Here is a 22533-nt window from a genome sequence, read left to right as displayed (position 1 = left end):
TGAATGTCCTTTTCCTCATCACAGTGGCAGTTACAGGCTAGTTGTCTTACTACCTGGATTTTGTCACCAGCCTATTAAGTCCCCTCTGAGAGGCTCCTAGCTGTCACTTTCTTGGCCTCCTGGGAAGAAGAGCCACCTCACATCTTTCCAGGGCTTTATTGGATCCCTATTGTGGTTGCCTCCTGAGTTATTCTGAAATAAGCCATGTAAGGTCTGGAGATTTGAAAGAAGGAAATAAACATAAAATTTTTCCCTTCCATGCGACATCTTCCTATCTACAGTTCCCCCCTCCCCATCCTCCGGCTTTTATTCTGACGTGGTCACTTCCCATATCTATCTCCTTGAGAATTCCTGTTGATCCATAAATTCTTATCATTTTTATCTGCATCTTATTTCCTGACTTGACCAGAACCAACTCTTAAAAACTACAATCATGAACAGAAACTCTTGGTTCGTTCCTCAGACCTATTTATATCTGAGATGCCTGCCCATTTACCATTAACTTTTCAAGAATTCTTTTTTAGAGATTAAGGGAAGAACTCTATTTATGGAACAAGCAAGTATAAATTTGACTCTGAGAACTTTTATTCTTCTACAACTCCTACATTAAACTCCTATCAGTTATATCCATGACCTAACTGATGACATAATTAGGTGGCTAAACACATCCAGAATTCTGGAAGGAAATGGATCAAACCATCCTTTTGTTTGTTTGTTCAAGTCTTATATTCCAAAGCACTTCAGAGCCCATAGAAGAGTTAATAATTGGTGAAGAGTAGCTCCTTGGCCCTTGTCTAGAAGGCTTTGCTCCTCTAGTTCCATTCCCTGGAGCCATGCTTCTTTATCTTTGCTCTTGAGGCTCCCACTGGGCACCTTCTTGCTTTCCCAGAGGAGCCTCTTCCTCCTTGTACCTCCTCTCTTTTCTTCCCATCCTCTTGAACTCTTTAGTTTGTGAGTTCTATTTACTCCCCACAACCAAGTCCTTATTCTTCTGTTGCCTCTTGGTGCCTTAGCACATCCTCTCACCTGCTAGTTTTCTCTGCAGTGTTGGACCCTGGGGCTAGAGTGAGGTGGGATGCAGGGAAGGGTTCCCCACTATGCCGGGAGATGCATCACCATGATCAAACCAATGATCACATGCAGTTATGCTCAGAGAGCATCTTTATCTCTTTCCATACCAACTTCTACACACCAGACTCCAAGAAAGGAAAGAAAAAGGAGGAAGAAAACTATGCTGCTGCCTTTCATTACCCTGCCAATACTAAAAAGCTAGGTGGACCCAATACCTAGAGAATCCCGAACAGAATTTCTCATTCTGCAGAATTATACCATCTCTCCTGCTCCTGACTTTAATGAAATATGTTATCTACTTACTGAAAGCTTACTGCATTAAAAAAAATGAAATTGCAATACTTGCAAAATCAAACTTCATAGACTAGATGGTGAAAAAGTGAATGTAAATCTATAAGATACACAAATGTATTATTGAAAGTAATTTCTTTCTTGTGCAATGTTTATACCATGAAACAAAGTTAAACAGAGAAAAGTTGAGTTTTCCTTCTGAATCATTTATGATTGCTGCATGAAAAGCATTGGGTTTGCCAGATATAGAATCTCTTAATTTACAGTTCTTTTGGAAATACACCTAGGCATGATGGCAGAGTGTGGCTGGCCCCCGAGAGGTACTGGATTGGTTATGGGGAAACAGGAAGAAGCAAAATAAAAAAAAAAAAGTTTCCAAAGCAGGGCTCCTGAGAGTAATCCAGTACCTTAGACTGGGTGAAGGGAAGCTGAGAGATAAAAGGGCAGAATAGGTAAATAGAGTGAATTGAGGGGGGTTGTTGCTAAGAAAGGCAGAAGTGTGCTCCAAGGCAACAGAGTCACACACACCCCCATTCCAGCCAGCAGAAGAGAATGCATCTTTTAAAAAGCCTATAGATCCCTCAGAGAGGGCCTCTCATACCTCCTTCCGGCATTGAAATGTATTGCTATTGTTAACACACCACCACCACCACCATCACAGCAGCTAAGGCAACCCAGCTCCAATTGCCACCATTCTTTCTAAAGGATGCAGACCTTTTTAGGGTCAGCAGTCAGGGATTTGCCCTGCATATTGGGAGTATTGGAAAAGAATCTCTATCCTTTCCCAAAAAAGTTGTGAATAATCTTATTTAGATTTTCCAAAAGATTTGCCTTTGGGCATTTAAAAGTGAATGTTTGAGCTCGAACCAAAACTTGGCTCTGGTTTGTCCTTTCCAAGTTAATTTGAGCAAGGGAAAAACATGGCACAATGTTATTTTAAATATATGGCCTCTGTCTTTATAAATAAATAGCCAGGCAACCCATTAGACAATTGAAATAATGTTCATCACAGTGATTGACCCAGTGAACCTTTTTTGACACCTGGCAGGTATTTGACACCTGGGCTGGCAACATGGAAGCATAAACAGGAATATGAGACAGATCATACTCTTAAAAATTTCCAGTGGGGAGTGTTAAGACCTGGAGAAATAACTGTAATATAACGCATCTGTGATCAGCTACCCAAAGAGAGAGAAAGAGAGAGAGGAGTAGGATAATTTACTTATTGATGGCCACTACAGAGTTGCCCACAAATTACTGTATGTAATCTTGGCTAAATGTCTTGATATTTGTTTTTCCTTTATTATCGAAATGATTGGGTTAGAGTAGATCAACTCCAGGTGACTCAGTAACAGGACCAAGGAATTCTTTTCGAGGTACTATATGCTAAAAGATTATTGTAAATAATAACAATACAAGATTATATAAATGCAAAATAAAAATAATCCCAGTCCACAGAATAAAAATCTTAACATGTACACTGCAATAGGAATAGCTACATACTATAATCTGACTGTGAAATTCTAGGAAAAGTCATCCAAATGCAATATCCTCATTTTGTCAGTGATTGATAAACCAATACCCTAACATATATGTAGGTCATTGAGCCCTACCCCAAGCCACAACAAAGCCAAGAGGGTGGAAAAAAGGTAGGACTTTGGCTTCATTCCACTTTAAAAAATACTCAACTTTGGTGTTTATTTATTGGGGTTGAGCATTAAATTTCACTGAAGGAAAAGGTGGTTAGTAGCTAAGCAATGTCAGATTTGGTCATCTCTGAAGCTCCTTCCAGCTCAAAAAGATTGGGATTCTGTGATCCTCAGGGACAGGGTCACTGCCATCCTTTCCCCCAACCCCCTCTCACTCCCCGTAGCCCCTTAGTTTCCCTCTGGCGGGACAGTGATGGCACCAAGGTCAAGCTGCAGCTCCGATCCCCTCCATCCGTGCTCCCCAGCCTCCCACAGAGGAACCAGCCCCGGGTGACTCTGGTTCTCTCTTCCCGCCCAGGGTGGAGAACATGTCCATGCGGCTAGAAGAAGTCAACGAGAGGGAGCACTGCATGAAGGCTTCACTCCAGACTGTGGACATCCGGCTAGCACAGCTTGAGGACCTCATCGGGCGCATGGCCACAGCCCTGGAGCGCCTGACGGGTCTGGAGCGGGCCGAGTCCAACAAAATCCGCTCTCGGACCTCCTCAGACTGCACGGACGCAGCCTACATCGTCCGGCAGAGCAGCTTCAACAGCCAGGAGGGGAACACCTTCAAGCTCCAAGAGAGTATAGACCCTGCAGGTGAGGAGACCTTGTCCCCAACTTCTCCAACCCTAATGCCCCGAATGCGAAGCCATTCTTTCTATTCAGTCAATATGAAAGACAAAGGTGGGATAGAAAAGTTGGAGAGTCTTTTTAAAGAAAGGTCCCTGAGCCTACACCGGGCTACTAGTTCCCACTCTGTAGCAAAAGAATCCAAAGCTCCTGCAGCCCCTGCCAACACCTTGGCCATTGTTCCTGATTCCAGAAGACCATCTTCGTGTATAGATATCTATGTCTCTGCCATGGATGAGCTCCACTGTGATATAGACCCTCTGGACAATTCCATGAACATCCTTGGGCTGGGGGAGCCAAGCTTTTCAGCTCCAGTACCTTCCACAGCTCCTTCAAGTAGTGCCTATGCAACTCTTGTGCCCACAGACAGACCTCCAAGCCGGAGCATTGATTGCGAGGACATCACCACCATGGACACTAGATCTTTTTCTTCAGACTACACCCACCTCCCAGAATGTCAGAACCCCTGGGACACTGACCCTCCAATGTACCACACCATCGAGCGTTCCAAAAGTAGCCGCTACCTAGCCACCACACCCTTTCTTCTAGAAGAGGCCCCCATCGTGAAGTCTCATAGCTTTATGTTTTCTCCTTCGAGGAGCTATTATACCAACTTTGGGGTGCCCATGAAAACAGCAGAATACACAAGTATTACAGACTGTATTGACACAAGGTGTGTCACTGCCCCTCAAGTGACAGCTGACAGAGCCACCTTCCCTGGGGGTCTTGGAGGGAAAGTGGAGGACTCATCATGCTGCCATCCTGAGCGAGAAGCAGAACTGAGTCACCCCAGCTCTGACAGTGAGGAGAATGAAGCCAAGGGCCGGAGAGCCACCATCGCAATACCCTCCCAGGAGGGTGATAATTCAGACAGAACCCTGTCCAACAATATCACAGTTCCCAAGATAGAGCGCGCCAACAGCTACTCAGCAGAGGAGCCAAGTGCGCCATATGCACACACCAGGAAGAGCTTCTCCATCAGTGACAAACTCGACAGGCAGCGGAACACAGCAAGCCTGAGAAATCCCTTCCAGAGGAGTAGGTCCTCCAAGCCAGAGGGCCGAGGGGACAGTCTGTCCATGAGGAGACTCTCCAGAACGTCCGCTTTCCGAAGCTTTGAGAGCAAGCACAACTAAACCTTCTAATAAGCTTGGCAGGAGGCTCAAGAATCCAGCCCTAAAATTCTCCCCCAAATTCACCTGTTCCCTTTCCTTGAAACTTACCCACTTTATTCTTAGCTGAGCAAAACAAGTAATGCCTTGGGAAGTGTTAAAGGTGACTTCTGGGGCACAGATCAAGAAAACATGTAATCTGGTGCAATGCCAAACGCTGGGGATTTCAGTCATGTTCACACTCAATGGGGCAGGGAGGGGAAAGAGGGAAAAGAAGGGTTGAGAGGAATGTGTGTCACTAGTCACTTCAGAAAGCCATGAGCTCTGGGAATGAATGGGGCATCAAGTACTCTCCGTGCCAGGAGGCATCTTTCCATTTCTGACCATTTTCAAGAGTTTTAGGATGCAGGGATAAATTGCAAAATAAAATAAAGTAGCCAGCATACAAATGAGATATTCTAAACTTCAATTCTGTTTTCTTTTCACATTGGCTCCATCACTGGTGACTGATGAAGAGCATCCTTTTTATTCAGTATAAGCCGGCAGCAAGCAGTTCTACCTAACGTCCCACATCCTTCTCATGCCAACACTTCTGTAATTGATCATTATAAAGAAAAAACAAGGTAACAGTCATAGTTCACCTGTCTCTTATATATTCATTTCTGGTGCCACAACTTTGATCTTTTTTGGAGAAAATAAAGGGAAAAGATATGCCTTTTTGTATTGCAATCAAAATGAAAGAAGAGTTATGTTAAAAGCGAATGTCAGGTGGTTTATTATATACAGTGGGCATTCAAGTATAGTTGAGCAAGCTCAGGATGAATGTACCTAAATAATTTTATATTTTTTAATTTATTTTGTATCTCACTTGTCATCAATGAAGCCACTCACTGAATATGTAATAGTGAACTTAAAAAGAGAAATAGTAGGCAGAACTCACCTAAAACTGCCGTATGGGATACTGTTACATTCTCACCGTCCATGTCATGTGTGATGCTGCTGTGTGACCTTCATCATTCGTATGAGTCCACCATGTCTTCTGAACATCTCCAGGATGTAACTGCCAATTTTCCACACCACTCTTCACATGGCCATTTTGTATTTGAATTATCCGGTTACATGTGGATATTTTCATACCTAGAGTTTTGCCATTTGATCTGAGCTCAGCATAATTTAATTGGAGTTTTTCAAGGGCTGGTATCTTTTTTATGGAAATGTTCCAAAGCACTTTTTAAGGATGTTTCAAAACCATAAATAACCTTAGAATTGACTGGGAGTTTGGTATCAACCCAAAGCCATCAGTTGCAGGCATACCATGAATATTTTTCTTATATACAGAGCTATTAAAAAGATACAGTAGACTAAAATAGAAAGCAAATAAATATACAGAGTTCTATAGTATATGCTGCCTATATACATATGTATGCATTTACACAGAGAGACATGTTAATATATAGTATATAAACAGACACATTGAGCTTTCTTAAAAGGCTTGGACTTTTCTATCACCTTGAGATATAACCAGGATTTTTTAATATCCAAGGAGTTCCATTGAAAGAGTCCATTATATTAAATTTTGACAGATGTTGAAATTCTGATTTTTAAAAATCTCTCTGACCTTAGCTTTTCCTTGTACCAAACTAGAGTTGCCAACATGACTCACTGCCTTCCTTCTGCCTCTTTTTTTCTGGAAGCACTTGCTATCATGCCATCTCATTTAGTCTGGTTTCTCCTGCACAAAGCAATTATGCCAAGTACAATTAGAATCAACATGCAGTTCTAAACCAGATAGTATGATGGACTCTAGAATATAGGCATAAATCTTTAGATCAGAATCTGGATTTAAGGTGGGATAAAGAAATCATGACCCTCGTATCTTCAGATTCCTATTTGGATCACTGATTTAAAAGAGAATAAAAGTCTTTAAGGGAAAAGATTTAGTGTCCCTGGGCCCAAATACAACCTGGTTCTTTTGTTTAGCTGTAGTTGTGAACTCAGCTAAACAAACTCTCCTTATGTGAAATCAAATAAACGGACAGAATCTCTAGGCTTTAAATGTTTAAAATGAGAAACAAAAACCTTCTGAACAAGTTTTCAGGTGTAGAGATAACTATGGCCACATATAAATAATTAAAGAATTCCTCTCAGACTCCTTGGATTTAAGTGAATAAGAAACAAGCCACCAGAGTTTCTCATATATAATTTCTCTAGAAACTGCAGTTATATTTTTACTGGACCCCATTTGACTATTTCTCCCTCAGCAAACATGCATTTGGTGAAAACAAATCAGTTGCCCTTAAACTTCCTTGAGTCATGAATCTCTATGGGGATCTAATGAAAACTCTGGGACCTCTCCCCAGGGGAAATAAAAGTCTGTGCATGCAGAGTTGCAGTAAAGGGTTCACGCACCCCTGGTTCCATATTGATTGATAATTAGAAAAAAGGAACCCTGTCTGTTTAAAATCAATGCAGATGTAACAGGCACTTTACATTTTGAGACCATTTCTCTGTGACTCTCAGAAAGGCCAAGTCTCAGCACCAGAGTCTGAACCAAGATTTTGTTATTTTGTTCTTCAGATTAGCCTTTGCTAGTTTGCATCCTAACACTTTGATGATTTTAAGTATGGAGCACACTTACCAAGCCAGAAGTCTCTCTAAATCTGTAGAGGAATCTAAAAAGGAGGTGAGATCTTTATTCTTTGACCATAGAGCAGAATAACAGAGCACCTCCAGGGCCTCATTCTGGACCAGATTGAAAGTTGGAGAATGAAATCATAAGCATACGTATTTCCATTATTATGACTTCTAGAGAACAGAACAGCATCTGGGAAACAAAGTATTTGGCAATCCTGACCTTGTGACTACCTGGTCCTCTTACTGTGCATGAAGATGAAGTTCTTACATCTTTTGTGAAATATGAGAAATATATAAGCCAAATTTAAGTGACTTTAAACACAAACTGTGTAATGAGCCATTTCTTTCTTGTGCACTTCCATGTGTGTTATGTTTTGATCCATCTCTTTCCATTTCTGGAAGTTCTGCTCACCAGTGTTGGCATTGATTCTGTGGCCTTGTACAGTCAGCTTGTGTCCAGCTCATTTATTTCACCATGTCCCTGATCGAGGGAACATGAATTACCTGTCTCTGTGAGTTAAGCAGCTCATGAGCAGCAAGTTATTGGAGAACGTAAATAAAGTCATAGAGCTCTCAAGGAAGTAATAGCTTTGGTTTAATCATCTGCTTCTAAGGTGCCAATTTTTATATACTACTATATGTAATGATTTGTTCTAAATTGCTCAGTCCTTCTGGGGGAAAAGTGTAAGGATGTTTAGTGAAAATGACCATGTAAATTCTTGATTGACCAACATATTTTATATTTATACTAGAAACTCCCTCTTTGATGGATTTGAATGAAGCTGGAAAGCTTGAGCATAATTCATGACTAGTTTGTATATTTCTCCAAGCCCCAAAGTTTATTAGGGGTATGAATGCAGCACTTTATAGAACTGGATTTGTTTTTTTTTTAAGTTTAAGCTTCCAGGTCTAGGATATTATTTAGCACTTTGAAAGTTCTCCCTTTAAAAAATACATATCAGAATAATCGAATGAGAAAAATGTACTTGTAAGAACACAAAATGTGTTTCTTCTGAATGTTTCAAATGTATTCTAAACGATGGTTTCTATAGATAATATTATGGTAGATAACTGGATAGGACATTTGTTCTACTTTCGGAGGCTGTACAGCCTAATCTTTCTGAGGGTTTGGGCTGTTTAACTTCTATAATGATAATAAATATTATCCAGTCATCCATCATGCTATATCTATAGTCTCTACCATTCATTCATTGTGTTGGGCAATGCTGTATTATAAAACACATGTAAACATATATGTAACCTGTGTTTAACTCAGCATAGTTGTAGCATGTGGTTGTATTAATGAACGTTACAGGAAAGCTTTATAAATCATTTACAAATCTGTAACATTCAATAAAGAAGCACATGTTGCAAGGATTAATTATGTTCCCAATTCCACGTTATTTAGCATCCTCGTGAAACAGGCACTTTTGTTCCTGATCTGCTTTATGTTTTTCACATTCCCGTAGACCGCTGTAAACTATTTGTATAAGCAGATGTGCATCCTCTAACAGCCCTGCGAGCTGTGGTAGGCAAGTTGTGATTTTTGTGAAAGACGAACTGGCATGTGATGCAAAAGACTATCTGACAAATGAACTGAAAATAATATTTTAAGCTCCAGTTGAATTAGCTGTTTGTTTACATCTGCTACCAAATGTGGAAGCAGTGTACAGTATTTTATAAATATGTTCATGTAGTAACACTAATATGTTTGTTTCTAGATAAAGTGATGCTAGTGTGTAGGTGGTTATATACTTGTTCTAGATATTGCATTATAACTCACTATTCTTTATCAGTAGCAATGTGACTTAAATGAAGTAATCCCTCTTCAAACCCAGTTTTAATTTCGTGGCAACAAAATGCATGCACTGCTTTATGCATTTCTTTTGACTTTTTAGAGGCACTTAACATTTTACTATTGCCTGTTGTGACACTTAAACCAGTGAGAAACTCAAATTGTTGGGCTTCTTACACTGTTTGGGAATTATGTCCAATTTTTAAAAATTAAAAACAAAAAAGGAACCAAGGGTTTTTTATTATTTTTTAAGCTTTGAAGAAATAATATGGAATAAAGTATTAACCACAGGGTGTATAATTATGTGACCTAGAGACAGCTAAGCAACACCACTTGGGTTTACCAAGGACTAGGTGTTAGTGCATCTGTGATATATGAAAGACGCGTTTCTGATTCTTTAGGGCCATTGGGTACTAAATTGCTAAACCAGAACCAAGGGTGAGAAATCCGATTGTGACAATGTAGAAATCCACAGATCAGTGTGAATGAATCCAGTGATACAACACGTGACCACCCTTCTATCTGGTGGCTTTTCTCACTTGTGTGTGAGCCTGGCCTGGGAGAGGGCAAGAGATGGGTGACTGACTGAGTGTGTGATGAGCACTGGGTGACTCTGAAGAGTTTGCCCTTTAAAGAAATCACTGTTTCATTGTAAGAAGCGATGCAACATCAAGAAAAGAGAGGAGCCAGTTTGCATAGTTTTATAAATGACTGCTCTTCAACAAGTAAAGAGAACTTTTCTCTCAGCCTGCACTGGCCTGAGCTTTCTCTTCTTTTTACATGTCAAACATTCCCTTTCTCAAATTGGAGTCAACCAAAGCAGGGGTTGGTTCTGATTTAAGGAAAACAAAATTTGTTTTTTTTTAATTCATTCAAGAAAGTTGTGTTACCTTTTCTCTAATGAATTCCTTGTAGTGATCACTACTCATGAAATCAAGACACGACAGTTTCTACATGTCATCTAAGAGAGCATTTGGGTGGCTAAATAATCCAGATGGCAGTGAGAGTGAGGTGAATTTTGCCTGTCATAACTTACCTAGTCTAACAGCCCCATTAAACTTTGAGGCCATTGCCTATTTGCACAATGTTTGTGTGCTGGGAAGTGAAAAGGACATGCATGGCCAGAAGGCCATAGGCTTTCTGAAGAGCATTAATGCCCACCTTGACCCAGGCCTTCCTCTGGAGCAGGCAGGCTGCTGAGAGCTATGGAATGCAAAGGACAATTCAGCCTTGTGCCTGGATGTGCAGCCTTCTCCACCCTCTCAACTTTCTTCCTTTCTTTTAGCCCCACACAAGACTTTTTTTTTTTTTTTTTTTTTTTTTTTTTTGCCAGACCAATTGACTCATGCTCACATCACCTCAATCCCCTATGGGCTCTGGCACAGTAAGCCAAGACAGTGGCTACAGACATTCAGACTGTCCATCCCTCATTTTCCCCACTAATTTAGCTTTGTCCTCTCAACTCTGCCCCATGCTCCTAACTTGCCTGGTGCTGGCATCAGTTTCATCATTCTTTGCCTGTCTGAATCCCAAAAGAAAAGAGTCCCTCATATCTTCACCCCAACTCCCCACGTATCACCACTGGCCATCTGCATCTAGATCATGGGGTTGCATACTCAAATAGGTGGAGGACCTGGATCCAGAAACAAATGTGTCTACTGGACTGGTAAAAGACCACAGGAGGAAGTAGGGTTTGTAGGACAGGAGAGAACACATGTCCTACTACAAAGACATTCACATTCAGATTTGCAAACATTGTGATAGCCAAGCAAATGTGTCTGCCAGCAGCTTTCAGTCCCAAAGCAATAGTTTGGGACCTCTGAATCAGAGCCTACCAGGATCATATTCTTGATTCCAACTTAGGGAGTGTATACACAAAATACACTGAAAATTGAGGTGGGAGGGAAAGGAACTCACCCTATTCAGGGTTATTTCTCTTCTCCCAAATGATATGTGTGTGTATGTTTGCTAGCTGCATCATTCTGGACCCACATGTAGGGTCTTTCTGAGGGAGATTCAGAAGAAGAGTAACATAGCATAGTATCAAGGCTTATCTGCTTCCTGTCACTACAGTGTCTGACCTGAGTTTATATTGCTGCTCTTGCTGTGCAAAACAGTACATGCAGTATACTGTACTCATAGCCATTTCATAATACATATCTTAGATTCTCATTTGTACACATTCTAACCATAGTTTATAATGGGGAAGATTATTCAAATATCATTTTTGAACAAATTCCTATAAATAAAACAATTTTGCAATTGGGTTTCTTAAAGGTATACACATCTTTTCCTTCTTTGTGTATAGATAGACAGCGGTTTACATATCTATCAGCATTATAAATATATATAAATCCTTAGAGGAATTGTTCTTTTTTAAAGGTCTGTTATTGGATTCACAATGCACTTTGAGCTTGTTCGTTTAGATATATAATTCGAAGCAGAAGTTGGCAGATACCACGGGAAAAACTTTCTGAAATTTCTGTAACAAATGTTTTGCAATAAAAAAGAAAAAACCTCAGTAGTTCAAAACATGACTTGGGTGTTCTTGTGCATTTATTTGCCACCATCTGATCTCTACCATTCTCATGCCAAGAACTGTTGGGGTATAGAGAGATAATTACTGTGGGTTCTATAAATTACTTGTAGAGCAGAGGCTGCAACTGTGGTTTATGGGTCATATCTAGCCAGCAGAGAAGGGGAGTTGTTTTCCAGCAAAAATAATTTAACCTCAAATAACAGTGGGAAGAGAAGTTGCAATATACATATATGTGCAACCCTTTATCCAAAAAAAAAATTTGTCGAGCACCTACTACGTGCCCAGTGGTGTGCCAAGGTGAATAAAGCAGGCAAAGTCTCTACCACTGTGGAGTTTTAAATCTAACTGTAGTAAAATGTGATCACACAGTCTTGTAATTACCATTTAGTTGCCTAGGAAATAAAGCATGAAAAATAAAAGTGTACTGGTTCAGAGACATGACAGAGCTCTGGGGCTCAGGGCAAGGAAGGCTCTATGGAGGAGACTATTCCAGAATGTGCCCTGAAGAACAAGGAAGTTTTAAGTAGAGGAGGAGGAAATTCTACATAAGGGGGACATTAATTTCTTTGTTTTTATTGAAGTGTAGTTGCTGTACAATATTGTATGTTATAGGAGTACAATACGGTGAGTCACAAATTTTAAAGGTAAGGGGAACATTCGTTTGATGTGTCTAAATGTTACAGTGCTTCATCCTGATTAGAACTTCCAGGCAGGCCCAGCTTCTCAGTCTGCATCCCCAGCATGGACCCCGGTTTTGAGAATGAGGCTTTGTTCCAAGGAGAACCTTTATCTTTACCTTTTCTACTGTCTCTGTCTAGCCAATATCTTGAAAACAGAATGGCTGGTATAACTTTCTGCAAGCAATTTATGTTCATAAATATGCACATTGATGTAACACATACAGTATTCAATCATGTGCCCCTAGATTTCCCAGAAAATCAGGTCATCTATCATATGCTGCTAAAAATCTCAGATTTAGATCCTTGAAGGAGATATTAATGGAGGTAGAGGAAGGCTACATTCTCTAGAGATAATTCATTATTATTTACTTGTTTGCATTACCCAATTTGATTAAAAGCCAGAACACATAGCCTAGGTTACCACACCCTTGTCTATGGAAAGCTCTCAATAATTCTTTCCTTTTCACCATTCCCGATCTCTGGTCAGTAACTTGGTCTCTGCCCTAACATCCAACACATTCTTTTTTTATAGTTTGAGCCACTTCCCAGAAGCCTTGTGCTGTATCACAGTTACTGTCTTACAGCATATCACTGGATAGACACTATGACACAACACAGTCACCCTAGATAGGCCTTCACTCAAAATCATGAACTGTCACCCCAATATTCTTTATCTTAAACACTAAACAACCTTTTTTTTTTTTTTAAACTGAATATATTCATTTTCTAGGACTGCTTAACAAAACACCACAAACTGAGTGGCTTAAACAATAGAAGGTTATTGAATCACAGACCTGGAGGCTGAAAGTCCAAGGTCTGGTATTGGCAAGACAGGTTCCTTCTGAGGGCAGAGAGAGAATCTGTTCTAGGCCTGTCTTCTCGCTTCTGGTGAGTTTCTGACAATCTTTGGCATTCCACAGCCTATAGATGCATCACCCTGATCTCTCCCTTCATTTTCACATAATGTTCTCCCTGTGGTCTGTTTCCACATTTTCCCTTTTTATAAGGACACCAGTAGGGGGGTCCACTCTACTCCAGTATGGCCTTATCTCTACTGTGTCCACAATGACCCTGTTCCTTAATATGGTCACATTCTAAGGTAGTAGAGGCTAAGATTTCAGCACATAAACTTTGTGGTGACAGAAGTTAACTCTTAACCCTGGGTGAATTTTTGAATAGGAGTGTAGTGGTCGTTTACCTTTTTAATATCTTTTATGGTAAAGAAATCCAAATTCAAGAATCAACTGGAAATAACATGTGTTGATCAATAAGAAAAAAATATAGGTCAGTTGTGCCACCACACGGAGCCATTAAAAATTAAGTCTTTATATACTGACATGAAAAAGTGTCATTTGCACATTTTTCAGTCTTTTAAAAAGGAAATACAAAGCAGCATATAGAGTGTAGCCCCAATTTTTATAAAAACTAAAGCAAATATATATATATGGATATATTTGTATATAAATATTAAAAAGACTAGAAGAATTCACCAAAAGGGATAGAACAAGTAAAAGTTTTGCAACAAATTTTTTTCAAAGATTCAAATACTGTTTAAGTATAAAGTCGTCTAAGTAAAGTTGGTTCAAGTATCAGTAGACATCAACCAAGAGGGTTTTCTTTGCCTTCTTTCTGTTCTAGTCATTGTCATAATAATCACAAGCCCTGTAGTGCTAAGTCCTCTCCCCGAAGGAACAGTAAAGGAAGAAAAGAAAAGTAGTAGCAATGGTTTAACTACCAATGTCGTGAAATTATAATTTTAGACCTAAATACAATCAGTGCCTTTCCAGCAGTTACTTTGTTCCTCTGGAAGAACTGAAAATTTTAAAAAGGCAAGACTGTCATGACTAAAAAGATAATTACATGTTGCAGTTATTTAATTAGACTTGCTGAAAAAAAATGGGATGAGCGGCCCAAGTTTAGCTCATCAACACTGAAATTATTCATGTGGAAGCAATATGGCCACCAGGAAGGCAATGTATGCATGGTTTTAACATTTGGGTAGGAAACTGGCTATATTGTCTACTATGAGACTCTGTATAGAACAGAATAAAGATGTTCTTAGAGATAAGAATGAGTATTGGTAGCCTGGCAGGGCCCAAAGGAATTTTTAGGACTGAAAAATGGGAGGTGATGGTCAGGCATTTCCAAGGCTAGAGTCCTAGGCAAAACAAATATGTAGCCATGAGAAGAAGTAAGACATGCTGAGAGAAACATAGCAAGCCAGCCTGGAAAGACTTGTGGAAAAAGACAATATTCACTTAATCTTCTCAACGCGTCTATGAAATTGGCACTACTATCCTCCTATTCCAGATGGGAAAAAGGTGGCTCCCCACTCTATACATAAATGCCATGTTAGAAATTGGACTTTATTCTGTGATTTAAAAAAAAAAGAAGAGGAGTTCCCATTGTGGCTCAGCGGAAACGAATCCAACTAGGAACCATTAGGTTGCGGGTTTGATCCCCGGCCTTGCTCAGTGGGTTAAGGATCTGGCGTTGCCATGAGCTGTGGTGTAGGTTGCAGATATGGCTCGGATCCCACGTTGCTGAGGCTGTGGCATAGGCCAGCAGCTGTAGCTCCGATTTGACCCCTAGCCTGGGAGCCTCCATATGCCACAGGTGCAGCCCTAAAAAGCAAAAATAAATAAATGAAAATGAAAAAATTTAAAAAAGAAGAAGAAAGTGACTGAAGAATTCTGGGCAAAAATGTGACATGTAAAAATTATGGCATGGCCCAGGAGGGAGAGGTGCAGTTATAGGAACAGCAGGACTCCAGGCAAAAGGGGATAAAATCCCCTGGATGAAAGACACTGACGAAACTTCGCTACTCTTCCTGATTCCAGAAATATATCGTGGATACTCACTATCTGAAAAACACTTGACCAAGTGCTAGCACATTCCGTTTGAAAGGTCACCCTCGGAGTTCTCGTTGTGGCTCAGGAGAAACAAACCTGACCAGTATCCATGAGGATTCAGGTTCAGTCCCTGGCCTCGCTCTGTGGGTTAAGGACCTAATGTTTCCATGAGCTACAGTGTAGGTCACAGATGTGGCTCAGATCCCACATTGCTGTGGCTGTGGCACACACATCAGCTGCAGCTCCAATCTGACCCCCTAGCCCAGGAATTTCCATATGCCATGGGTGCTGTGCAACCCTACAAAGAAGAAAAAAGAAAAATGAATAAACACTTAAAAAAAAAAAAAAGAAAAGAAAGGTTACCCTCTTACTTAATTCCCTGGTGAACAACTAGTCATCCTTTCCAGAGGGTTATTTTTTAGTGTGTGCCCAGCTGAGCTCCCCCTAAGATGCCTCCTTGCTTGAAGCTGTTTTGCCCAACATGGAAGAGCTATACCCTTTCCCTCAGCTACAGTTTTGGCTCTGTCTTGGCAATGAGTGACCTTGACCCAAGAGTGCCAATCAGAGCCTTTTCCTTGGGAATTTGGATTGGGGGGGGGGGCAAATCTCTGCCTAGTGACACTGTAACTTACAGACTCAGGAACTGCTGACGATCATGTTTCTGCTTATGACCAAGTCACCGAGAGGGTTGGTCTGTAGTGATAGAGAGAAAGAAGGAATATCAGAACAGAGACAGAAACCAATGAGGAAAACAGAAAAATTCTAGTCTCTTCCTGGGATGTGTCTGTAATCTCACCTTTGGAGTCTAAAAACATAAAAGTATCTTTAAATTCACCCCGTGGAAGGCTTTATAGTGGCCTCCCAAAGACGCTCGTGTCCTAATCCCCAGAACCTATGCCTGTTATGTGATAGAGCAAAAGAGACATTGCATTTGTGATTAAGTTAAGGATCTTGAGATGTTTTAGAAAGAAAACCAACCTCTCTTCATGTCGGTTCTGCCAAAGGACCCACATTTTTCTTAAAACAGGGTGGAGGGGCCAGGGGGAGTGGGACAAGGGTGGAGGGATGGAATTTATTGGCAGAGATGTTTCCCAATAATATTTTCTCTCAGAGCTCAAATGGAATCCACACAAAAGAACCTAACTGGTCTCCCCTGTGACTCTGGCTTCCAGAGACTGTGGGAGCTGCTCCTAAATTATGTTGCCTTCTTAGGGATTTCGACCAGACCTGTCTCTGCTATTTGGGGTTTCTATGCTGACAGCAAAAGCTCCCCAGTGACTCTATTTCATTCAACCAATTTTACCGGGCCATTAGCTCAGTCTGCAGTGGCAGAAAACCAGGTCAGTTCTATAAAATATACAGACATTCCAAAAATTTCAATAACAGCTTCTTTTCCTAATTTTGTTCTCACCATTTCTCTGTTACGAGGGGTTTAGAGGTTGGACCAGATCAGTGGCTCTTAAATTCCTTGAGTTATAAACATTTATTGGATCTACTGAAAGCTAGGAACCCCCTGGGCAGGTGGGTAGGGAACTTCTAGATTTGGGAGACGGTTTAAAGGGGCTAACATTGTTGGCATTGTCACTGGCCAACCAACCCTGGCCCAGGAACTTCTACATGCCATAGGTGCAGCCAAAAAATAAATAAATAAAGTATAAAGGGGTTCATGGAAGCCTTGAAAGCCATCCACAGTCACCAAGACCTTCTGAACCGCAGGTTAAGAACCAAATGTCTCTCCAGCTCTAAAGCTCTGAGACCCTATGAAGACTGGCAAAGCAGAAAGCACAGGGTCATTTTGAAACATCTGTCTGTGGAAGAAATCAGGCTGACAGCTGGATGAGCCATGATGCAAACAGCAGGCACTCACCTGCCCTCCTCCACAGCTGCTGAACAATGCATGGAAGTTGAGACAGAAAGATTCTGAATTAAGTCAATGAAGTCAAAGTATTCCCAACGAAGGCAAAGCAAACCGTCTGTGCACCTGAAGTCTCCTGCAAATAACAGATTCCACAGCCCTCAGGCTGGACACTCTGCCTGCAAATGAGGATTAACTAATGGTCTTGTCAATTAGCTCAGTTTGTCTTGAGCTCAGTCTCCCTGCCTCCATCTCATGTATGACTGTATGCTGATGAAAAAGCCACTCATATCAAAGCACCCAGCCTTTCTCATCATGGCTTTATGGGGTTAACATGTAACTAGATTTCCTCTCGGTCACTCTGGATATCCTAAGTGAAAGGGCTTTGTCTGGTCTCTTTTAACAGCAAGTATGAGCTGCTGTTCCACAAATATGCAGTATGATTTTTGTCATATCTCTTTGAATCCTCACGTCTTGTGATCAAGAAGTCTAGTAACAGCTCTTTAGTTTCCCATGCCCTCTTTTTTCCCTCTAACTATGAAAATTTTCAAACATACAGAAACATCAAAACTATAGGACAATGAAGACTTTTATACCCTCTACCTATGTTCAATGATTGTTGACATTTTGCTCTCTCTGCTTTCTCTCTGAATGTTTTTTCCCCAAAAAAACTGTGTGAAAGTAAGTTGCAATAATTGAAACATGTTACTTCCACATAGTTCAAAATTTATCTCCTAAGAATACAGATATTATCCTCCATAACCACAATACCATTATCATGCATAAGGAAATTAGCAAAAATCCTTAATGCCATCTAATAGCTAGTCTATATTAAAATTTCCCCAATTGTTTCCAAATTTACTTCTACAGCTAATTTTTATTTCCCGAAACATCACATTTGTTTCATATATCTCTTTAGCCTTTTAGCCTAGAGTAAGGCCCTGGCACACACTTATTTTCACAACAGTGACTTTTTAAAGAATCTAGGCATCTTATGGAAAGCCTCACATTGTAAACTTGTATGATTATTTTATTTTTTCCTGTTCATGTTCTCCTGTCCCCTTTGTTTCCTGGAAACTAGAAGTTTGGTCTAAAGACATTATCAGATTCAGTTAAACAGATATATATATATATATATATATATATATATATATATATATATGGTAGAAATACTCCATGAGTATCTTAAACATGTTCACATCACACCAGGAGGCACAAAATGCCAGGTGTTTCCATAGGAATGGTAGTGCTAAATTTGTGCACCAGATCTCTCCAAAGGCAAGATACATTTCACCTCCATTGTTCATGAGTAACCTGTGGGGTGACACTTAGCTAACACATGAATGTGCTGTGCCCCCAACAACCTTTCACCTAATGGCTTCAGCAACCATTGATATAGCCCTTGACTTAATCAATCATTACATGCAAAATCCACCTCCTTCTCTCCCTCCAGAATGAATCCCAAGGGTCAGTTCTAATTTCACATTCAAGTGAGGTGAGAATTGGATTTAATCTGCTCTCACTGCCATGACTTCTTGTTGTCACACAGCATCACTGTTGAAGACTGGCCCTGCCTAGTCCCAGATGTCTGAGCCACCCTGAGATTGAGTCACCTCCCTGAGCAGGCTGCTGTGTTTGCTGAAGATGACAATCCCCATCCATTGGTGCAAAGTGGAGCTGTGGGCATCTGTCTCCTGGGGTTCTCACTTCTCATGTCAGCACTGCAGCCCCCCTCAAGGAATGCTGATTCACAATTGATTCTGGCATCTTCCATCTCATGGACCCCCTGAAAAAACTAACTCCCTTCCTTTCCCAAAGACCCACGTGAGGGAGCAGGTAATTTTTCCCTTATAAAGGGCAGGTCTGACAATGCTCCCTTTTCCCAGGTACCCACTAAGGGAAGTCATGCTCAGGACCCAAAGATAAGGTGCCCTCCACTGTTAAGAATATCTCCCCCAGTGACTCTACAATAATTATACCCCTCCCTCTGGGGCACTGCCTTCAAAGTTTCCAAAGTTATTACTGGCACTTCTAGATAGAAAAAAACATGCACAGATTTAATCTCTGGTGGAGTCTCCTATATGCTTTCCATCCATGAAAGTACCTGCTATTCATTTTATACAACATACACATGCTCACATGCTTTTATAGTTATTTATATTTATACTCTCTTTATAAGGTCATTTATTCAGCTCATGACTATGTATGTTACGTCAACCAATTAATTAGCTAACCTCTCTCAAAACCTCATCATTTCCAGCCAGACCAGTGGACAGAACTGAAAAGAACATGGCATATAAAGGAGTACTTAGAGACAGCTCTACAGGGCAAACAACTCTAGTTAAACAAGGTGTACTCAGTTTGTCAGCACAGACCGCAGACACCGACACCATTGTCACCATCAGAGCTGCCACTGATTAGACATCTGTTATCATAAGACACTTTACATAAGTATGTCTCATCTTCAGAACCATTCTGCTAGGTTAGGTTTTCTTACCTCCAACTTACTGATTAAAAACATTGAGGCTCAGTATAGTGAAAGGTGTTTCTAAAATCACACATCTGGTAAGTAGTGGAGCCCAAATACAAACATTGACCTTTCAGACTCTAAAACCTATGCTTTTCCCACTCTCTGCCTTTCAGAGTATGTGCAAAGCATGTGTTTGGGGTTCTCTAGCTCTCTGTGTTCTGAGCAGCCAAAGAAGAGCTCTTCAACTGGAGCTCATTTGCTGTAACTAACCAATGAATCTTGACAATGAATCATCTTCTTAGATCTCCGAGTACTATATTTGTTTTGAACAAAGTACTTTAAAATCATGTTTGATTTTAGTGTTTACTTTATCTTCTCCAAATACTTTTGTGCCAAAAAAAATAGATTTAAAAAAACCTGAATAGAGCACTTTTCATATTAAATGTAAAGTCAATAAGTAGAACAGATAGGCAAGAGAAGATTGGAATCATAAATATCTATTTCCTGAGCTTGCTGTTAAGCTAAGTTGAAATGCTTAAATGTTTCCCACTTCTGCATCACAAAAGAATGACCACAACATCCCATTACTTACTATTTTGACACCATGTGATCCATCTCACCCAACTCACCAGGTGGAAAGCAAATAGCTCCACTAAGCAAGTCAGATGATAAATGGGGAGCGGAGTCTTTACTGGCTGTGGCTCATCCATCACATCACATTTCCCAGGATGTGAGACCCAGGGAAGCAGATGTGAGTGAGGAGACATCCCATGTGGCCCCCAGGAAGGAAGAGGCCACCAACATGTCACCTCCATCCCTGCTCATCTTCAAGATACAGCACTACCCAGTGGTTTCCCTCTTTTTATGCCTTGAGCCCTCCAATCTCCTGCCTCTGAGGCAGCCCTCCCTCTCATCGCCTAAAAAAACCAAAGTTTTCATGTAATGTCATTCAGGTCTCTATCTGCCCACTTTGCTAAAACAGAAGAAGGTCAATGTTTATTGAGTGCTGGCTCTGAGCCAGTCACTTGGACACATGTTCTCATTGAATAGCAACAACAGCCTAGAAGGTGGGCATTATTGTCCTGTTGTTACAGGGAGATTATATCTCTTACTCAAGGACACACAAGTATCAGGTAACTGGGTTGAGAAATAATCCCGGTCTGTGTGGTTTGTAAGTCTGATAACTCTTGACCCCTCCTTCCAAGTGTGTCCATCTTCTGTTCCTTAAGAACATATGTCTACAGGATGGGCACCAAACACTGTTTTAGACCTCTGGAGATTTTGAGCTAAAAGAGCTTACTATCTGCTTTCAATGGATTTTTGCCTCTCTGCTCTGCTATGATGACTTACACTCCCTGGGGCTAAGCCATTCTGTGCCAGCAATAGTCCCATTCAAGGAAGCACATCAAGAGTGTCCATCATGGCTCAGCAGTAACAAACTCGACTAGTATCCATGACGATGCAGGTTCAATCCCTGGCCTCACTCAGTGGGTTAAGGATCTGGCATTGCAGTAAGCTGTGGTGTAGGTCACAGACATGGCTCAGATCCTGTGTTGCTGTGGTTGTGGTGTGGACTGGCAGCTGTAGACCTGATTCAACTCTAGCCTGGGAACTTCCATATGCCTCAGGTGTGCCCCCCCCCAAAAAAAAAGCACACCAGAAGTCAAATGAGTTGATAGGGGACAGTGCTAAAGCTGCCTTCATTTTTTATTAAGTAAATATTTAGAAACTTTGTGACTTTATTATTTTATCCTAACTTACTGCTATATGTATTATTATCTATTATTTTATCACAGTACTGGATTGAAAATCCTGATTTAGTTCAACCAACATCCAAGGAAAGTAAAGCCCCAGTAAAGATAAGTGATTTGCTCAGATTGCACCACTTCTAAGTGGTCTTTCTCAAGCAAGTCTTCTGAACCAGACCTCAATCTTGGTTCCTACCGCAACACACAATAGCCAGCTCTCAGTCCTGGGCAAGGAGAAAGTCTAGTTTCTAGTTCTTCCTGACTCCCATTTCTGTTCCTTCTCCTTTTCCTGAAGACTTTCGTGCTAGCTTCTCATTTCTAAGTCTGTATCTTCCAAGAACAGAGACTGTCTTTCTCCTCAGCCCTCTCCCACACCCAGAGCCTCTCTTAATTAGCTATCTCAGAAAAAAAGGCATTCAGCCCACACTCTGATGAAGATGGCTAGGCACCACACTGGCTGTGCTATGGAGCAGTCGTTCTCATATAGTTTGATCTCTGGATGCTTTACATTCTTCAAAATTATTGAGGACTCCAAAAAGCTCCAAAGCAAAGAAACTGGAAAAAAAAAAAAAAAAAAACACAGAAGAATGGCATTGTTTTATGTCTGCAAATCTCTTTAAGGTCTGGCTTAAGAGAAAACAGCTGGATTCTCAAATCTGCTTCTGCTATCATCTGTCAGGTAGCCCCTGGAAAACTCCACCATATATTCATGAGCGAATGAGTGTAAAAAAGGCAAATACTGTCTTAATGTTACTATGAAAATAGTTCTGATTTCACAGAGCCACTGAAAGAGACTCCAGGGCCCTCAGGTGAAAACCACTGCATGGAGCAATGAACTTGGAAATAGAAGAACTCTAATCCTGGTGACCACTTACTAGCTATGTAACCTTGGGCATGAATTCATGAATAAGAAACTGCCTGGCACATAGGTAAGTTTTTTTTTGTTTGTTTTTAAAGTTTTTTGAAGGTTCTCCCAAAGATATTTATCTAACAAGAGATCATGCCTAGAGATAATGCCTGAGTACAAAGGATTACTTTAATGATGAGATGTTGGGCAAGCAAGAAAGCAGAAATACAAAGTGAAGTTTGAAACTAGGTGGCAGTGGTAGATAGCCCTAGGGTCATCTCTACCCAACATCCTTAGGATCACATAATGCAAGTG

At 40.7% G+C, this 22533-nt stretch overlaps 1 protein-coding gene across 33 annotated transcripts in view; it reads left to right on the top strand.

Annotated features, from left to right (window-relative positions):
- TRPM3 (transient receptor potential cation channel subfamily M member 3) overlaps positions 1-8813 on the top strand; it is an 845347-nt gene extending 836534 nt beyond the window's left edge. For 14 of the 33 annotated variants that reach the window (XM_084987334.1, XM_021074417.2, XM_084987304.1 and 11 more), the window contains one exon: positions 3370-8813. In XM_084987334.1, coding sequence (XP_084843460.1) covers positions 3370-4822 — 1453 coding nt within the window. In that variant the 3' untranslated portion in view covers positions 4823-8813. The remainder of the gene's footprint in view (positions 1-3369) is intronic. The other 19 variants (XM_084987411.1, XM_084987408.1, XM_084987407.1 and 16 more) reach the window with 3 other exon arrangements.
- Positions 8814-22533: the final 13720 nt, after the last annotated feature.

Source organism: Sus scrofa, chromosome 1, assembly GCF_054392235.1.
Source record: "Sus scrofa isolate SSC_HxYL_T2T_F1_AM1 chromosome 1, Sscrofa_HxYL_maternal_Yorkshire_Landrace_v2.0, whole genome shotgun sequence".
NCBI lineage: Eukaryota > Metazoa > Chordata > Mammalia > Artiodactyla > Suidae > Sus > Sus scrofa.
Note: the sequence above shows the minus strand (reverse complement) of the source record. Positions and strands in the feature narration are given on the sequence as shown.